The sequence below is a fragment of the Prunus dulcis genome, chromosome 1, assembly GCF_902201215.1.
Source record: "Prunus dulcis chromosome 1, ALMONDv2, whole genome shotgun sequence".
In the NCBI taxonomy this organism is placed as follows: domain Eukaryota; kingdom Viridiplantae; phylum Streptophyta; class Magnoliopsida; order Rosales; family Rosaceae; genus Prunus; species Prunus dulcis.
Window position 1 is genome coordinate 9,587,666 of NC_047650.1, and position 12,883 is coordinate 9,600,548.

The following is a 12,883-nucleotide window of genomic DNA, read 5'->3' on the forward strand; positions in this document are numbered from 1 at the left end:
ATATATTCAAACATCCAGAGGAGAAATGTAATGCCAAAAGAAGAGACACGTGTCGTGTCGAGCGGAGAATTCTAGAGACTGATCACACACCGCTCTCATCAAGAATATCGTGAGGCTGTTTTACAATTGATGATCTTTGTTTTTGTTAGTACCATTGTAGATCTTATGGGTTTCACTGATTTCGGTGGTTTGTTCTCATAGAGAATGCATGTCAACACCTCAGTGCAAAAGAATAGACCGATCACTGCAATCCAACTGTATTGTTTTGGACCCAACCCAACGCTCCTATCTTATTTATGAAGTCTGAGCTCTCTTAATCAGGCAGGCTCCACTTAAACCAATTGACATTGAAATTACTTAATAAAAGCTGACTAGGTTCACAATTTTGGTAATGTCTCTGAGTACCATTTTTAGGAAGGTCAAGGGTTCGGGTCTTGTAAAGAATTTTTTGGGGAGAGCTGTCTGTAAACAGCGACCCGGCTTAGAGTGGTAGCTCATTAACTACCATTTTTTTTCACCAAAAAAATTATTAAGCTTTGCAATGTTTTCTACTACAGTGCGGATGTCCAAATGTTATTACCTCCACAATTATTGGGAAGACTATCGATGAGAGATCGTACATATATGTAAGCGTAGTAGAAAAAGAGGAGATTTTTTACCTCCACTTGACAAGCACACACGTTCAAAGGCTAGAAAGAGTAGAGCACTTTCAAAGTTTCTAGGTTTGACATAAGATTTGTTAGAGCCTTTTGTATTTATACTTACCACTTTAAATTCTAACGAAATCGAACAACTCATTTATTCCTTCAAAATAAATGACTTTTTGAATACACCTAAACTTTGTTTGACTTCTAAAAAGTCATAATTGAATACACCTAGATTTCGATGTATTTTTTTAAAGTCATCTAAAATCTGAATTGAATACACCCAAACTTTTACAAACTCTTTTAAAATCTTAATTGAATACACCTGGATTTTTAAACTCTTTTAAAATCTTAATTGAATACACCCACCTCCCCCCCCCCTCCCCCCCCCTCCCCCTTTCTCCCCCCTCCAAAAGAACCAATTAGAATACCAAGTGGCTAATTTTGGATTTTTCTCTCCAACTAGGCTCTATAGCATCTCCACCCCAAAGGGATAAGGTAAGGGCTGCCACTATTCACGTGAATAGTGGCAGCCTTGCCATTTATAATTCCACCCAAAAGGCTAAGGCTAAGGCTAAGGCAATTACTATTCATTGTACTTTATTTCCTTTTTTTTTTTTTTTTAACTTTAAACCATTAATTTTGATAATCTTTCGTAATTAAATTTTCGGATAAGATTGGAAATGCAAGAAAATATAGACAAATTGGAAATGCAAAAAGGAAAAAAAAAGATTATGCAATAAAAAAAAATAGAATATGCAATAAAAAAAAATTACATTAAATTGATTAAAATGACAATTATAAATATTTTACCTCATCGGATAGATTTTGACTGCTTCGAATGTTCTCCCTTACTTTTGTCAAGGCATTTCTCCATTTTCCTAACTCTTTATTCAGAATTTTTCAGCTACTAGACAAGGTCATTTCGGTCTGAATGGAACCCGATATTTGACAAAATTCTCCATAAATTTTGCTCCGCATATGAGGGAACTTCATCTCATTGCCCGAGACAGGGCAATGACTAACGATCACCCAAGACTGACACAATGCAATATCTTCATGAGTTGTCCACGAGCTTCCGGCTTTGACAGAAGATGCCATTTGTTTTTTGATATAAATGGAAAGTAGTAGAAAAATGTGAGTGGAGAGTAAAAAATATTGGAAGGAGAAAAGTTTGTATGAAGAATTGGTGTGGAAAGTGAATAATGTGAGTGGAGAGTAAAAAATATTGGAAGGAGAAGAAATTGTATGAAGATTTGGTGTGGAAAGTGAATAAAATTGTTAGGTATTTATAGGGAAAAAATCCAGAATTTTTTGGTATTTTTTTTATAAAAAAAATCAGATTTTACCGTCGGATTTCTGGAAAAAAAACCGATCAGAGCGTCCGGGTTGCGACACGTGGCACATGCTCATTGGATTCTGTCAGGGATCACATCAGTGAGCAGAAGTCAAATTTTGTTACCGTTGGTGACAGGACCCGACCCAAATTCCACTTTGGAATTCGAGCAGAACCCTGTGAGTGTCTGACATCTTGCTAAAGCCGGGCACAAAGACCAAACTACCCTTCTAACTAAAAATCCACTTTTAAAATAAGATTATCTTCTGCCGAAAATTCGGCAGAGTTTTCCCTATAATTTACTAATTTCCCAAAATCTCCACCTGTCATCAAACATTTATATAACTCAATCGTTCAGCATGCATTCAATTATATCCAAATTAAGCATCATAATATCCTAATCTCATATCGCAATAAATCAAATAAATCAATATACTAATAAAATTCATCTCAACTTTCAGAACAGTAATACTGCGTTGGTAATCTCAAACATTCTACCTTGTGGCTACACCTTATAATCATAGGGTGCCTACGTACCCTTACTGCGTTAGTATTTTAGATGTCTTTAATTATACCGTTGAAGTTTATCTAATAAAGTTTCTATTTGATTTATTTTTTTTTTAAAAAAAAAAGTAATATAAACCAATTGTTTCTCTACCTGGTAAACCTCAAACTTCGTGCAAATATTTATATTGTATTTATGTTGAATGTACCCACAACATAGAATTAACGTTTCTTGCTATAAAAATTCTGGACCAAAACTGTATGCATCTTTTATTTATTTAATGGTATACATGCAGTTGTATGTTAAGCAACAAAAGAAAATTTTGTAACCACGTCATCATTTTAAGACTGCCATATATTGAACGGTTAACACACGGACGAGCTAAAACCTACCTACAATTTGTGTGTGTTTCTCTCCCCATTTTAGAACGTGTGCCTACCTGTCCACCCTCTGAATTGCTCATGAAAAACAAAGAAGTTGAAAATAAGCAAATGAAAAGAGAAGAACCAGACAAGAATCCAACGGAGGCCCTCTAAAATAGATGGGAATTTCGTTTAGCCAACAATAAACCCCACTATATAAACTCTTGACCCAAATTGAAGATTTTGCTCTCCCTAAAACATGGCTGGGTCTACATCCACAACATTCATTACCTTGGCAATCATTTTTTCCATCGCAGTAACTTTCACAAATGTTGTCGATGGATTGACTGCGGAAACAGTAATTGACTCTCCCCTGTTGACCCAAAAGATTAACAGCAACCGCACCATCAAGGTCGATATCAATGGCAAGGGAGATTTCAAATCTGTTCAGGCTGCCATTGATTCTGTTCCTGAAGGAAATAGTAAGTGGATCATCATCCATGTTAGGAAAGGGGTGTACAGGTAATTCACCATCAATTAATTAGAGCCTCTTTTGGAATTAATTAATAAGTTTTTTTAGGTATTACATTATATATGTTTTGGCCGGCAGAGAAAAGGTGATCGTACCACGTAGTAAGCCCTATATATTCATGAGAGGAAATGGGAAGGGAAGGTCCGCCATTGTCTGGTCCCAAAGCTCTTCGGACAACGTCGAATCTGCTACTTTCAGCGTCGAAGCTCCCCACTTCATTGCCTTTGGGATTAGCTTCAAGGTTCATCATCATTTCCTTTGTCTACATATATGCTGTATATTAAAATATGTTAAACGAAACTCTCAAGCAAGAAAAACTTAATCATTCTCTTTTCTGAAGCGAGGATTAAATTTCTGACTGTATATATATATATATATATATATATATATAATTGAACGATGAATCAATGTGCAGAATGAGGCTCCCACAGGTGTGGCTTACACCTCGCAGAACCAGTCAGTGGCAGCATTTGTGGCAGCAGACAAAGTAGCATTTTACCATTGTGCATTTTACAGTACCCATAACACCCTCTTCGATTATAAGGGCAGGCATTATTATGATAACTGCTACATCCAAGGCTCAATCGACTTCATCTTTGGACGTGGTAAATCTGTCTACCACGTAAGTATTAGTACTCCAATTTATCATAATTTTTGTTTTGTTTTTTTTTTTGGGGTTTTCATATTGTTAATTTCACAGAGTAAATTAATATAAATGTATACAATTAATGCAGGGCTGTGAGATGTTTGTGATTGGAGACAAAAGGGTGTCAATTAAGGGGTCTGTGACAGCTCAAAACAGGGAGAGCGAGAAGGAGAACAGTGGGTTTGTGTTCAACAAGGGCAAGCTGTATGGTGTTGGGGACACTGTGTATCTTGGCAGGGCCAAGGGTGCCTTTTCCAGAGTTGTTTATGCACACATGTATCTCTCCAAAACCGTCGTGCCTCAAGGCTGGACCAATTGGAGCTATGCTGGTGGCACAGAGTAAGAACCAACTAACATGTCCTTGTTTTTTTAAATACAAGCAATAGAAATTTAAAGTACGAGGAAGAAGGGAATTTCTCACATACACATACTAATAAGGTGTTATTGAGGTTAAAAACCCGAGATCACTTACGTTTCTCACACACACTAACATGTTGTTTTTTGTTTCCTTAATTGTATTGGTTGTTATTATGCCAAAGTTTTGGTCGACTAACACATAATGTTGTGGGATGATTATGAAAATGTACAGAACCTTATACCATGCGGAATATAAATGCAAAGGGCCAGGAGCCGAGGCTGGAGGGCGAGCTGAATGGGCCAAACAACTCACTGAAAAAGAAGCTGCCCCCTTCTTGTCTATCGACTTCATCAATGGCCAGGAATGGCTCCCAGTGTGGCTATGAATTAATTAACCCTTAATTAATTGATGTTTGTTTGTTCATGAACCTCGATCATTAGATCATTAGCCAGGAGTTTACGATCGAACATGCAATGCAAGAGGCTCATATCTGTTTGATTAATCCCTATAATTTCTTTCCATTTACAAATGTAAAACTCTGTATTATAATCAAAAACTTACATTATGCAGATATATATATGTGGTTCTATCCAATCCATTATCCAATCAATTGCTAGCTACAATCTAATTCATGTTAATTCTTTCAAGCTTATTACTCAATTCAGATTCTAGCTTGTACTACAAGTAATGTCAGCAGTCGCTTGTTCCAACATTGGGTTTTATAAATCAGAATATATAAATGTTGGTTTTCTACACCACAAGAAAAAAGTCATTTAACAACGCACATTGTGCGTTGTGAAAACACATTGACAACACACGGCTCACGTTGTTGAAGCCGATATCATTAAAAGCTCCATGGCTTTCAATGACGCACTTTGCATGTTGTCCTTGATTTGATCGCGTGTTGTAAACACCAATAATGGCAACGTGCGCATGTTGTGAAAGTATAGAACAACAACGTATTCTGTGTGTTGTTGTATGTCTGATTGACAACGTTCATGCGCGTGTTGTTGTTTTACATTTCAACAACACTCTTTGCACGTTGTGATATTAAATATTATTACTTTTAATATTATTTTTAGAATTACTTTATAACAATACAATCTAGCCAAGTATAACTATTTTCTTCCTTTTCAACCATAAGATAGCCCGGAATAGAGAGTTTTCATTAAGAAAAAAAATAGCTCCATACATATTAGAAAGATCAACAAATCCATTGTCAAGTTACATTTGTCCAAATGGAAATTAAGGGAAATTGTATTACCACAGTAATTAAACTTCAACATTTTGTTAAGCATGGTCTAGCAAACTGATTAGTTACATTTCAAAGTCTTGAAGCACCTGAAGAGATCCAAGAACCGAGCATCCAAGCAAGAATGGTGCACCTATGGAAACTCACTTGATTGTGATTTTGCTCCCGTGTCGTTATCTGGTAAAAAAATCCAGAAGGCTATGAGCAAATTAAAAAAATAGATATAACCAAAATAATAAAATAAATAATAACAAATTATTCCAATTGCTAAGAAGTCTACTGTCAAAAGAAATACTTGCATAACCTATAATGTATCTCCATGAAAAGCTATGAATATATATATAATTCTTTTCGGAGATTTTACTGCACACATCTATTCTAGTACAGACTAGCTATTAGCATGCAACTCTGGGCAACATTTTGCCAAGTCAAGGTGAGATTATGCCAAAAACTGTAAGACATTCACTTTACCACAAAGTAACACTATATACAAGTACCGCACCATGCATCACATTAAAGATCTTGTCATCCACTGCCTATAAGATGCCTCACCTGATAAACAGACCAACCCCCATTACACTACCATAATTCTTCTTCACAATCTAATTTCAAAATACATCTTTCCCACTACCTATTATCACCTCCATTTCCCCATATACTGCAAGATTCAGCAACATTTAAAACAAATTGTAACCCAACCAACCAAGTGGTATCCACAATCGCCTTGACCATTCCATTCAAAGAAATGGTGGATTTTGTAAAACAGTTTTTAAGCTACAAGTGAAGGGCCAGTAAATGAAGACATTAATAGAACATTTTAACATACAAATACAACCAAGATTCAGGACATTGTAATAGACAGATGTAATCAGGGTAAGTAGGCAACTAAATCTCAGAGAGTGACTCAACAAACAGATCATATATAACAACCTCAATAGAAGTGCAAGGAATCCAACAATGATAATGAAAAAATTAATCACACCAAAATGCACAGCATGCTCCATCTGCTTCAGTCACTAAATTCAAATTTCCACCAGATTTTCCCCAAAAAATGACATCTATGTGAACCCATAAACTAGACACAATAAAGGATGAACAGAAACATTAAGGAATGAACATTGCACCAGAGTTAGCAGCTGCAAACATAAACTATAATCCAGAGTGCTTAAGCAGAAAAATCACAGACTGAATTGATTGAAAGTCTTGTGTTTACAATATTGTTGACCTTATTCTTGTGGAGGGCTTTGATGGGTCTACATAGAGCTGAATAGCAGACAAATAAGGAACATAGTACATAACAGAGTCACTCCCATTTTGTGACCCATGCACCGTATGCACTCCAGTCCTTGAAAGACTCCCATAAATCTCCATGTACAAAGTCGGGATGTAACTCTGGCTCATGAGTCCTCCATCTCCTCATGCTTGTCTATCCATCACCAAAATGGGACCTCATGAGAAAAGCATGTATAATTACAGTAACAATAAATATTATACCAGGTAGAAAACTTGAAAACCCAGTACGTATAATTCTTCAAGTAGAAAACTTTAACTAAAGTTAGACAGACAAGTTGTATTGAGCTCAGTTTGGAGTGTTTAGAAGTGATAAAGATAACACAATACTCATAGTACTTTCTCATCTTCCTCTGATTCTAAAAATAAATAGTATACATGTACACATACATGTCTCTTCTTCAGTTAGACTCTTATAGTACTTTATAAATCTCTCCTTTGAAGGAGAAATAACACACAAGATTTAACAAAATGGCAAGACAAGAAAAACATAGAAAATACAAAGAACAGAAAATAAACAAACAAATAAACCCAGGAGATTTGTACCATTCCAAAACCCTTTATCTGTTCATGCCTTTGTAAAAATTTACAATTTATGTTATACACAAGAATTCATATAAAGCAAATCGAAGATATAAATAAGCTACAAACCAAACATAACCCAAATGAAAATTAATCCCTAATTTTCAATAACAGGACTAAAAGGGAACTCAATTACCCAATTGCAGATATCGAAGATGAGCAACTCCAAATCAGAGCGAGCCAATGGTCTGCGTCTGTGCAGTGGCGTGAGACATCGAGTAGGCAGCGAGGGCAGTACTCAGATGCCCAGCCCTAAAAGTTACTGATGAGAGATAGAGAGAGAGCTTCAAGCTTCTGCCATGGAGGCTTGAGGGATGGTTAGAGTTTAGATTTTGTGAGTCTTTGATGGAATTTTTAAGAGTAGAGAAAAATTTGGAGATTGGGTTGTGACGATGGAGAGAGAGAGTTTTTAGAAGATGTAGAGAGCTTGTCAAATATTTAGAACATTTCAGATTTTGAGAGAAAGTGAGTTTCTTTTTTTTGTTTGAATGAGAGGGAGTTTTTCCTGCAAAAAATTTGGCTTTTTTTTTTTGGATCAATTTTTTTCCCTTTTTTTTAATTATTATAAAAAAGTGATATAGTTTTGACAACATGCGATGCGTGTTGTTGAACTAAATATACAACAAGAAGCCAAGGTGCATTGTCAAAAAAATCTCTCAATTTCGTTTCAACAACGTGCCGTAAATACACGTTGTTAAACTCTATGTACTACAACACACTATTGCAGCACGTTGTGAAAGCCCTCCTCCACAACTCACAACCTATGCATGCACGTTGTTAATGACATGTTGTTGTAGAACATTTTTCTTGTAGTGCTATTTGAGTGTTAATAAATAAATATTTTGGTTCTTGCCTTCTTACGTTCAGTTATGGTAGTCGTTTAGGCCAAAGCTTGAGATCACAAAATGCTTGCATGGAAGATGTAAATAAAAGCTAATGGTGAAGCACGTTACAGCTCTTCATTTATTCTCTATAGTTTAAGGGCAATACATTTTCATGCACGATAGCATACAACACACGACTTTTGCATGCTAACTAGGGCTAAAGCTGAATTTGGGATTTAAAATCCACCGCCACCAGCACCGCCACCAAATCCACCACCAGCACCGCCGCCAGCTCCTCCTCCTACACCACCGCCTTTGCCACCCCCAAAGCCTCCACCACCACCACCACCTGCACCACCTCCACCTCCAACTCCTCCTCCAACACCACCACCTTTCCCACCCCCAAAGCCTCCACCTGCACCACCTCCACCACCAACACCACCTCCACCACCTTTGCCACCTCCAAAGCCTCCTCCGGCACCGCCACCTGCACCACCGCCTGCTCCTCCACCAACACCACCTCCACTTCCACCACCAACTCCGCCTCCTACTCCACCCCCGGATCCACCTCCTACACCGCCGCCTTTGCCATGGCCTCCTCCGGCACCGCCACCTGCACCACCACCTGCTCCTCCACCAACACCACCGCCTGCTCCTCCACCCCCGGATCCACCTCCTACACCGCCGCCTTTGCCATGGCCTCCTCCGGCACCGCCACCTGCACCACCACCTGCTCCTCCACCAACACCACCGCCTGCTCCTCCACCCCCGGATCCACCTCCTACACCGCCGCCTTTGCCATGGCCTCCTCCGGCACCGCCACCTGCACCACCACCTGCTCCTCCACCAACACCACCGCCTGCTCCTCCACCCCCGGATCCACCTCCTACACCGCCGCCTTTGCCATGGCCTCCTCCGGCACCGCCACCTGCACCACCACCTGCTCCTCCACCAACACCACCGCCTGCTCCTCCACCCCCGGATCCACCTCCTACACCGCCGCCTTTGCCATGGCCTCCTCCGGCACCGCCACCTGCACCACCGCCTGCTCCTCCACCAACACCACCGCCTTTGCCACCTCCTAAGCCATGGCCTCCTCCAACACCACCACCTACACCTACACCACCGCCTGCTCCTCCACCAACACCACCTCCACTTCCACTTCCACCACCAACTCCGCCTCCTACACCACCCCCGGATCCACCTCCTATACTGCCGCCTTTGCCCCCACCAGCACCACCTCCGACACCACCTCCATTTCCACCTCCTACACCACCGCCTTTGCCACCACCAAAGCCCCCACCAGCACCACCACCAACTCCACCTCCGACACCACCCCCGGCACCACCTCCTACACCGCCTCCTTTGCCACCTCCAATTCCACCACCTGCACCACCTCCGCCTCCTGCACCCCCACCGAATCCCCCGCCAGCACCACCACCCAAACCGCCGTCAGTGAATGTTTCTTTCTCAAGTTTGCGACACTCAGCTATTGCTAGCACCACTACAAACATCACAGCAAACAACCCAACAAGCTTGGAAAACTTCCCCATCTTTCCCCAGTAAAGTGTATATCGAATAGAGGAAGCGGGACTGGTAATTGTTTGGTTTGATTAACTTTGGTAAGGGGCATCGACTATTTATAGTGTGCTATGTATTTATACTGTAGAAGTAAAGGTCAGAAGATGTCAATACATAAATGCATGCAGTTGAGATGCTTACGATTGTGGACTTTTTACGAAACCTGATTAATGAAATGGTGCCAAATTCAACCCTGTTTGACAAAGAATCATAATTAGCCGGCGCAACCATAATTTTGTAGTCCCGACACCGTCTCAGTGGTGTCCCAGCTGTCCCTGTGCTCAACCACTAAGCATAGGCGTACGAAATAGTCCAACTCTAATTATTAGTGTTTCGAGAATTATAGTAAAATATGTTCGTATCCAAGAATTTGGAGTTATAACCCAAGTGTGAAGGTCAGTGGGAAAGTAGAGCCTTAGAATTAAACTCAAGAAAATATGAGTATCCACGTTCATATAAATTTTACCATAACTAAATGAGGCTTAATTTTTAAGCCTCATCTTAAAAACAAAATGGCAAAAATGGGTGAACAAATTTGACGATCTTTCCTAGCAAAAGAACGTGATGATCTCAATATGTGTGTTAACTTTTAACATTATAAGTTGAGTTTGAGTGTGCTTCTCAAATGGCTAAAAGCGCTTTCTGATAATTATAAGCGTTTCTAACTGTGTTTGGCAGAAAAATGTGATCACATGGATTGAAATAATCACATGGATTTCTTTCTTTGTGCTAGCAAAATCACATGAACTAATCCCAAACAAGCCCTCAGTTGTATTATCACTAATTAATGCCTTAAAGTAAGTCCATGTGATTTTGCTAGCACAAAGAAAGAAATCCATGTGATTAGTTCAATCAAATTAATTATATGGACCACCGACAACAATTTTGTAATGGTACAAAATTTCATGAAAAGGTGAGATTTGGCACGTAAACATCATCTAAAGCATTGAAGGACATGATCTTAAATGATTAGTTCAAGTGTCAAGTTAAATCCAAATTGAAAGCCGGAAGAAATTTAGGCCTACACTTCAAAACTCCATATAATATAACGGTTTCGAGCCTCCATTCGGCTCAGGTAATTTGTGTTTGGTTAGGCCTAGTAAGGGAGAACACTGAAATTAGGTTGTGAACTTCTTTAGCTTCAGCAAAAAGAGCGCTACTTGGGCCGTTACAATATAAGGGCTATTCATTCACTCTTATCCGCCCATTAGTCTAACACACATTCCTTAAAAGTAAATTTAGCTGACTTAATTGGGTTTTCCCTTTCCCTTTAGCTAACTTAATAGATAATTTTGTTGGAATTTTAGAGGGGTGTGATGAGTTTTTTGACACTCTAATACCATTGTTGGTTTATGTGGTGAAGGGATTTAAGACGATAAGAAAATAGTTGAACAAAGTGATTTTATTACGTTGGTGGAGAATAGTACATAACTTGGTGTACATCAAGTTAAGCTAATTGGCCCTCTTTCTCTCTTAGCTTGGTGAGCTTATTGGCTCCTCAACGTAGCTTTGTTTGGGTAGCTCTTGGCTCCCTTAGTTTGGGAGTTTATTGGTTCACTCCCCATCTAGTTTGGGAGTTCTTTTTGTTTTTTACTCCACTTTGCTAGATCACATTGCATGTCTGTTTATAGTTGAGTCTTGCCGCCATGCTTTAGTCCCACCGACTTGCTCACTTTTCTCTAACCACAAGCGTGTGGCTTGTGTGTTGCCGACATGTCATCATCTAGTTTGTAGGTTCTTGAGTTTTCTAGAATTGTGTAGTTACATCTACACAAATATGCATTACTTTTTCAACAAATTTAAATGAAATAAATCTTGACGATTCTGTTGCTGATTACATCCTTCATAGAATAAAGCTGAGCTGATGCAAGTCTTTTCACACCCATTAATTTACCTCTTCAAGATACTGAGGATAGTTTTGTCTGGGGTCCTTCCCCAAATGGCCGGTTCAGCTAGAAATTTTTTTTACGACATCAATTTTTAAACACATTGAGTCTTCGTGTTACAAGGCACTTCAAGATATTCAGGCCATGTTATCCTCATTGGCGTATAAATGTTAAGAATTCTAAAAAGGAAAGGAAGCATCATAGGGTAATGTATGGTTGGGAACTGGTAAAGGGGCTTGTGATAATCTATCTTCCGGAGCATATGACGATTCTTTTGTCATATGAGGTGTTAATTTACTTACTAAAATATCGGCCGTCTTTACCCAAGACCCCAGCCTCACAATTCCATTTTTGTCTAAATTGTGGAGTAAATGGGCTTCTAGATACGGTATTTCGTTAGTGACAGAAAAAGATTGCAGTTAGTTTGATAATGATCGAGTAACATTGCTTCTTCCGCCCGAACCAAGGAATTCTGGAATACTGGTAAAGGGGCAGGTGGTTTTCTCATTAGAGATAGTTCTGCACGCGTTTTGTTAGCAGGTGCAATTCCAATTGGTTATTGTTCTGTGCCACAAGCTGAGGCTCTAACTCTTCGCCATGTAGTTTATTGGGCTCGACAGTGTAAGTTCAGGAAGATATTTATTGAAGTCGATTCTCAAACTCTTATTCATATCCTTTGTAAAAGGAGTCAATGTCCATGAAATGTTGCTACAATAATTAAAGATATCCAGTTAATTGCTGAAGATTTTGAAGAGATCTTATTTCGACATGTTTTCAGAAAAGCAAATAGAGCTGCATATGGATTTGCTAATATTGAGCAAACTAGGAGTACGTGGTTTTCTAGTTTTTGTTAGAATTTAGGAGGTGTGTGATGTGTGTTGCTCTGATACCACTTATTGAGATTTTAGATGAACAACAATAGATGGGTACAAGACTTTATAGAGGACTAGGCTTATTGGCCTCTTTCCTATTTTCTGGCTTTTTGGCCTCCTCTCTCTTAGCTCACTTATACAAGGGGCAACACCAATTTATAGATATAGACTGCCGCCATTGTCCAAGTCGATGGACTTGGCTTTCTTCTCATA

General features: G+C 39.1%; 2 protein-coding genes and 1 long non-coding RNA gene across 8 annotated transcripts; 1 reads left to right on the top strand and 2 right to left on the bottom strand.

Moving 5' to 3' along the window:
• Nucleotides 1-3,022: 3,022 nt before the first annotated feature.
• On the top strand, nt 3,023-4,977 carry LOC117614188 (probable pectinesterase 67). Its single transcript, XM_034342908.1, has 5 exons — nt 3,023-3,369; nt 3,458-3,620; nt 3,795-4,001; nt 4,114-4,364; nt 4,615-4,977. Exons 1-5 carry the CDS (start codon nt 3,107-3,109, stop codon nt 4,766-4,768), a joined length of 1,038 nt encoding a protein of 345 aa, XP_034198799.1. The 5' UTR covers nt 3,023-3,106; the 3' UTR covers nt 4,769-4,977.
• Nucleotides 4,978-5,528: 551 nt separating this feature from the next.
• Nucleotides 5,529-8,003, bottom strand: LOC117614708. 2 transcript variants are annotated; one of them, XR_004583909.1, is made up of 3 exons: nt 7,644-8,000; nt 6,861-7,061; nt 5,529-5,812 (listed from the first exon to the last, which is right to left on the bottom strand). It is a non-coding gene; the product is annotated as an uncharacterized LOC117614708 (long non-coding RNA). The 2 variants fall into 2 exon arrangements; XR_004583908.1 differs by lacking the exon at nt 5,529-5,812 and having other exon boundaries at nt 6,723-7,061; nt 7,644-8,003.
• A 402-nt stretch (nt 8,004-8,405) lies between these two features.
• On the bottom strand, nt 8,406-9,987 carry LOC117615604 (glycine-rich cell wall structural protein-like). 5 transcript variants are annotated; one of them, XM_034344714.1, is made up of 2 exons: nt 9,489-9,982; nt 8,406-9,398 (listed from the first exon to the last, which is right to left on the bottom strand). In XM_034344714.1, the coding sequence occupies exons 1-2, from the start codon at nt 9,882-9,884 to the stop codon at nt 8,568-8,570; spliced, it is 1,227 nt and encodes a 408-aa protein (XP_034200605.1). In that variant the 5' UTR covers nt 9,885-9,982; the 3' UTR covers nt 8,406-8,567. The 5 variants fall into 5 exon arrangements, with proteins under 5 accessions (XP_034200605.1, XP_034200604.1, XP_034200606.1 ...); XM_034344713.1 differs by having other exon boundaries at nt 8,406-9,376; nt 9,461-9,982; XM_034344715.1 differs by having other exon boundaries at nt 8,406-9,259; nt 9,365-9,982.
• Between the last annotated feature and the right edge of the window lie 2,896 nt (nt 9,988-12,883).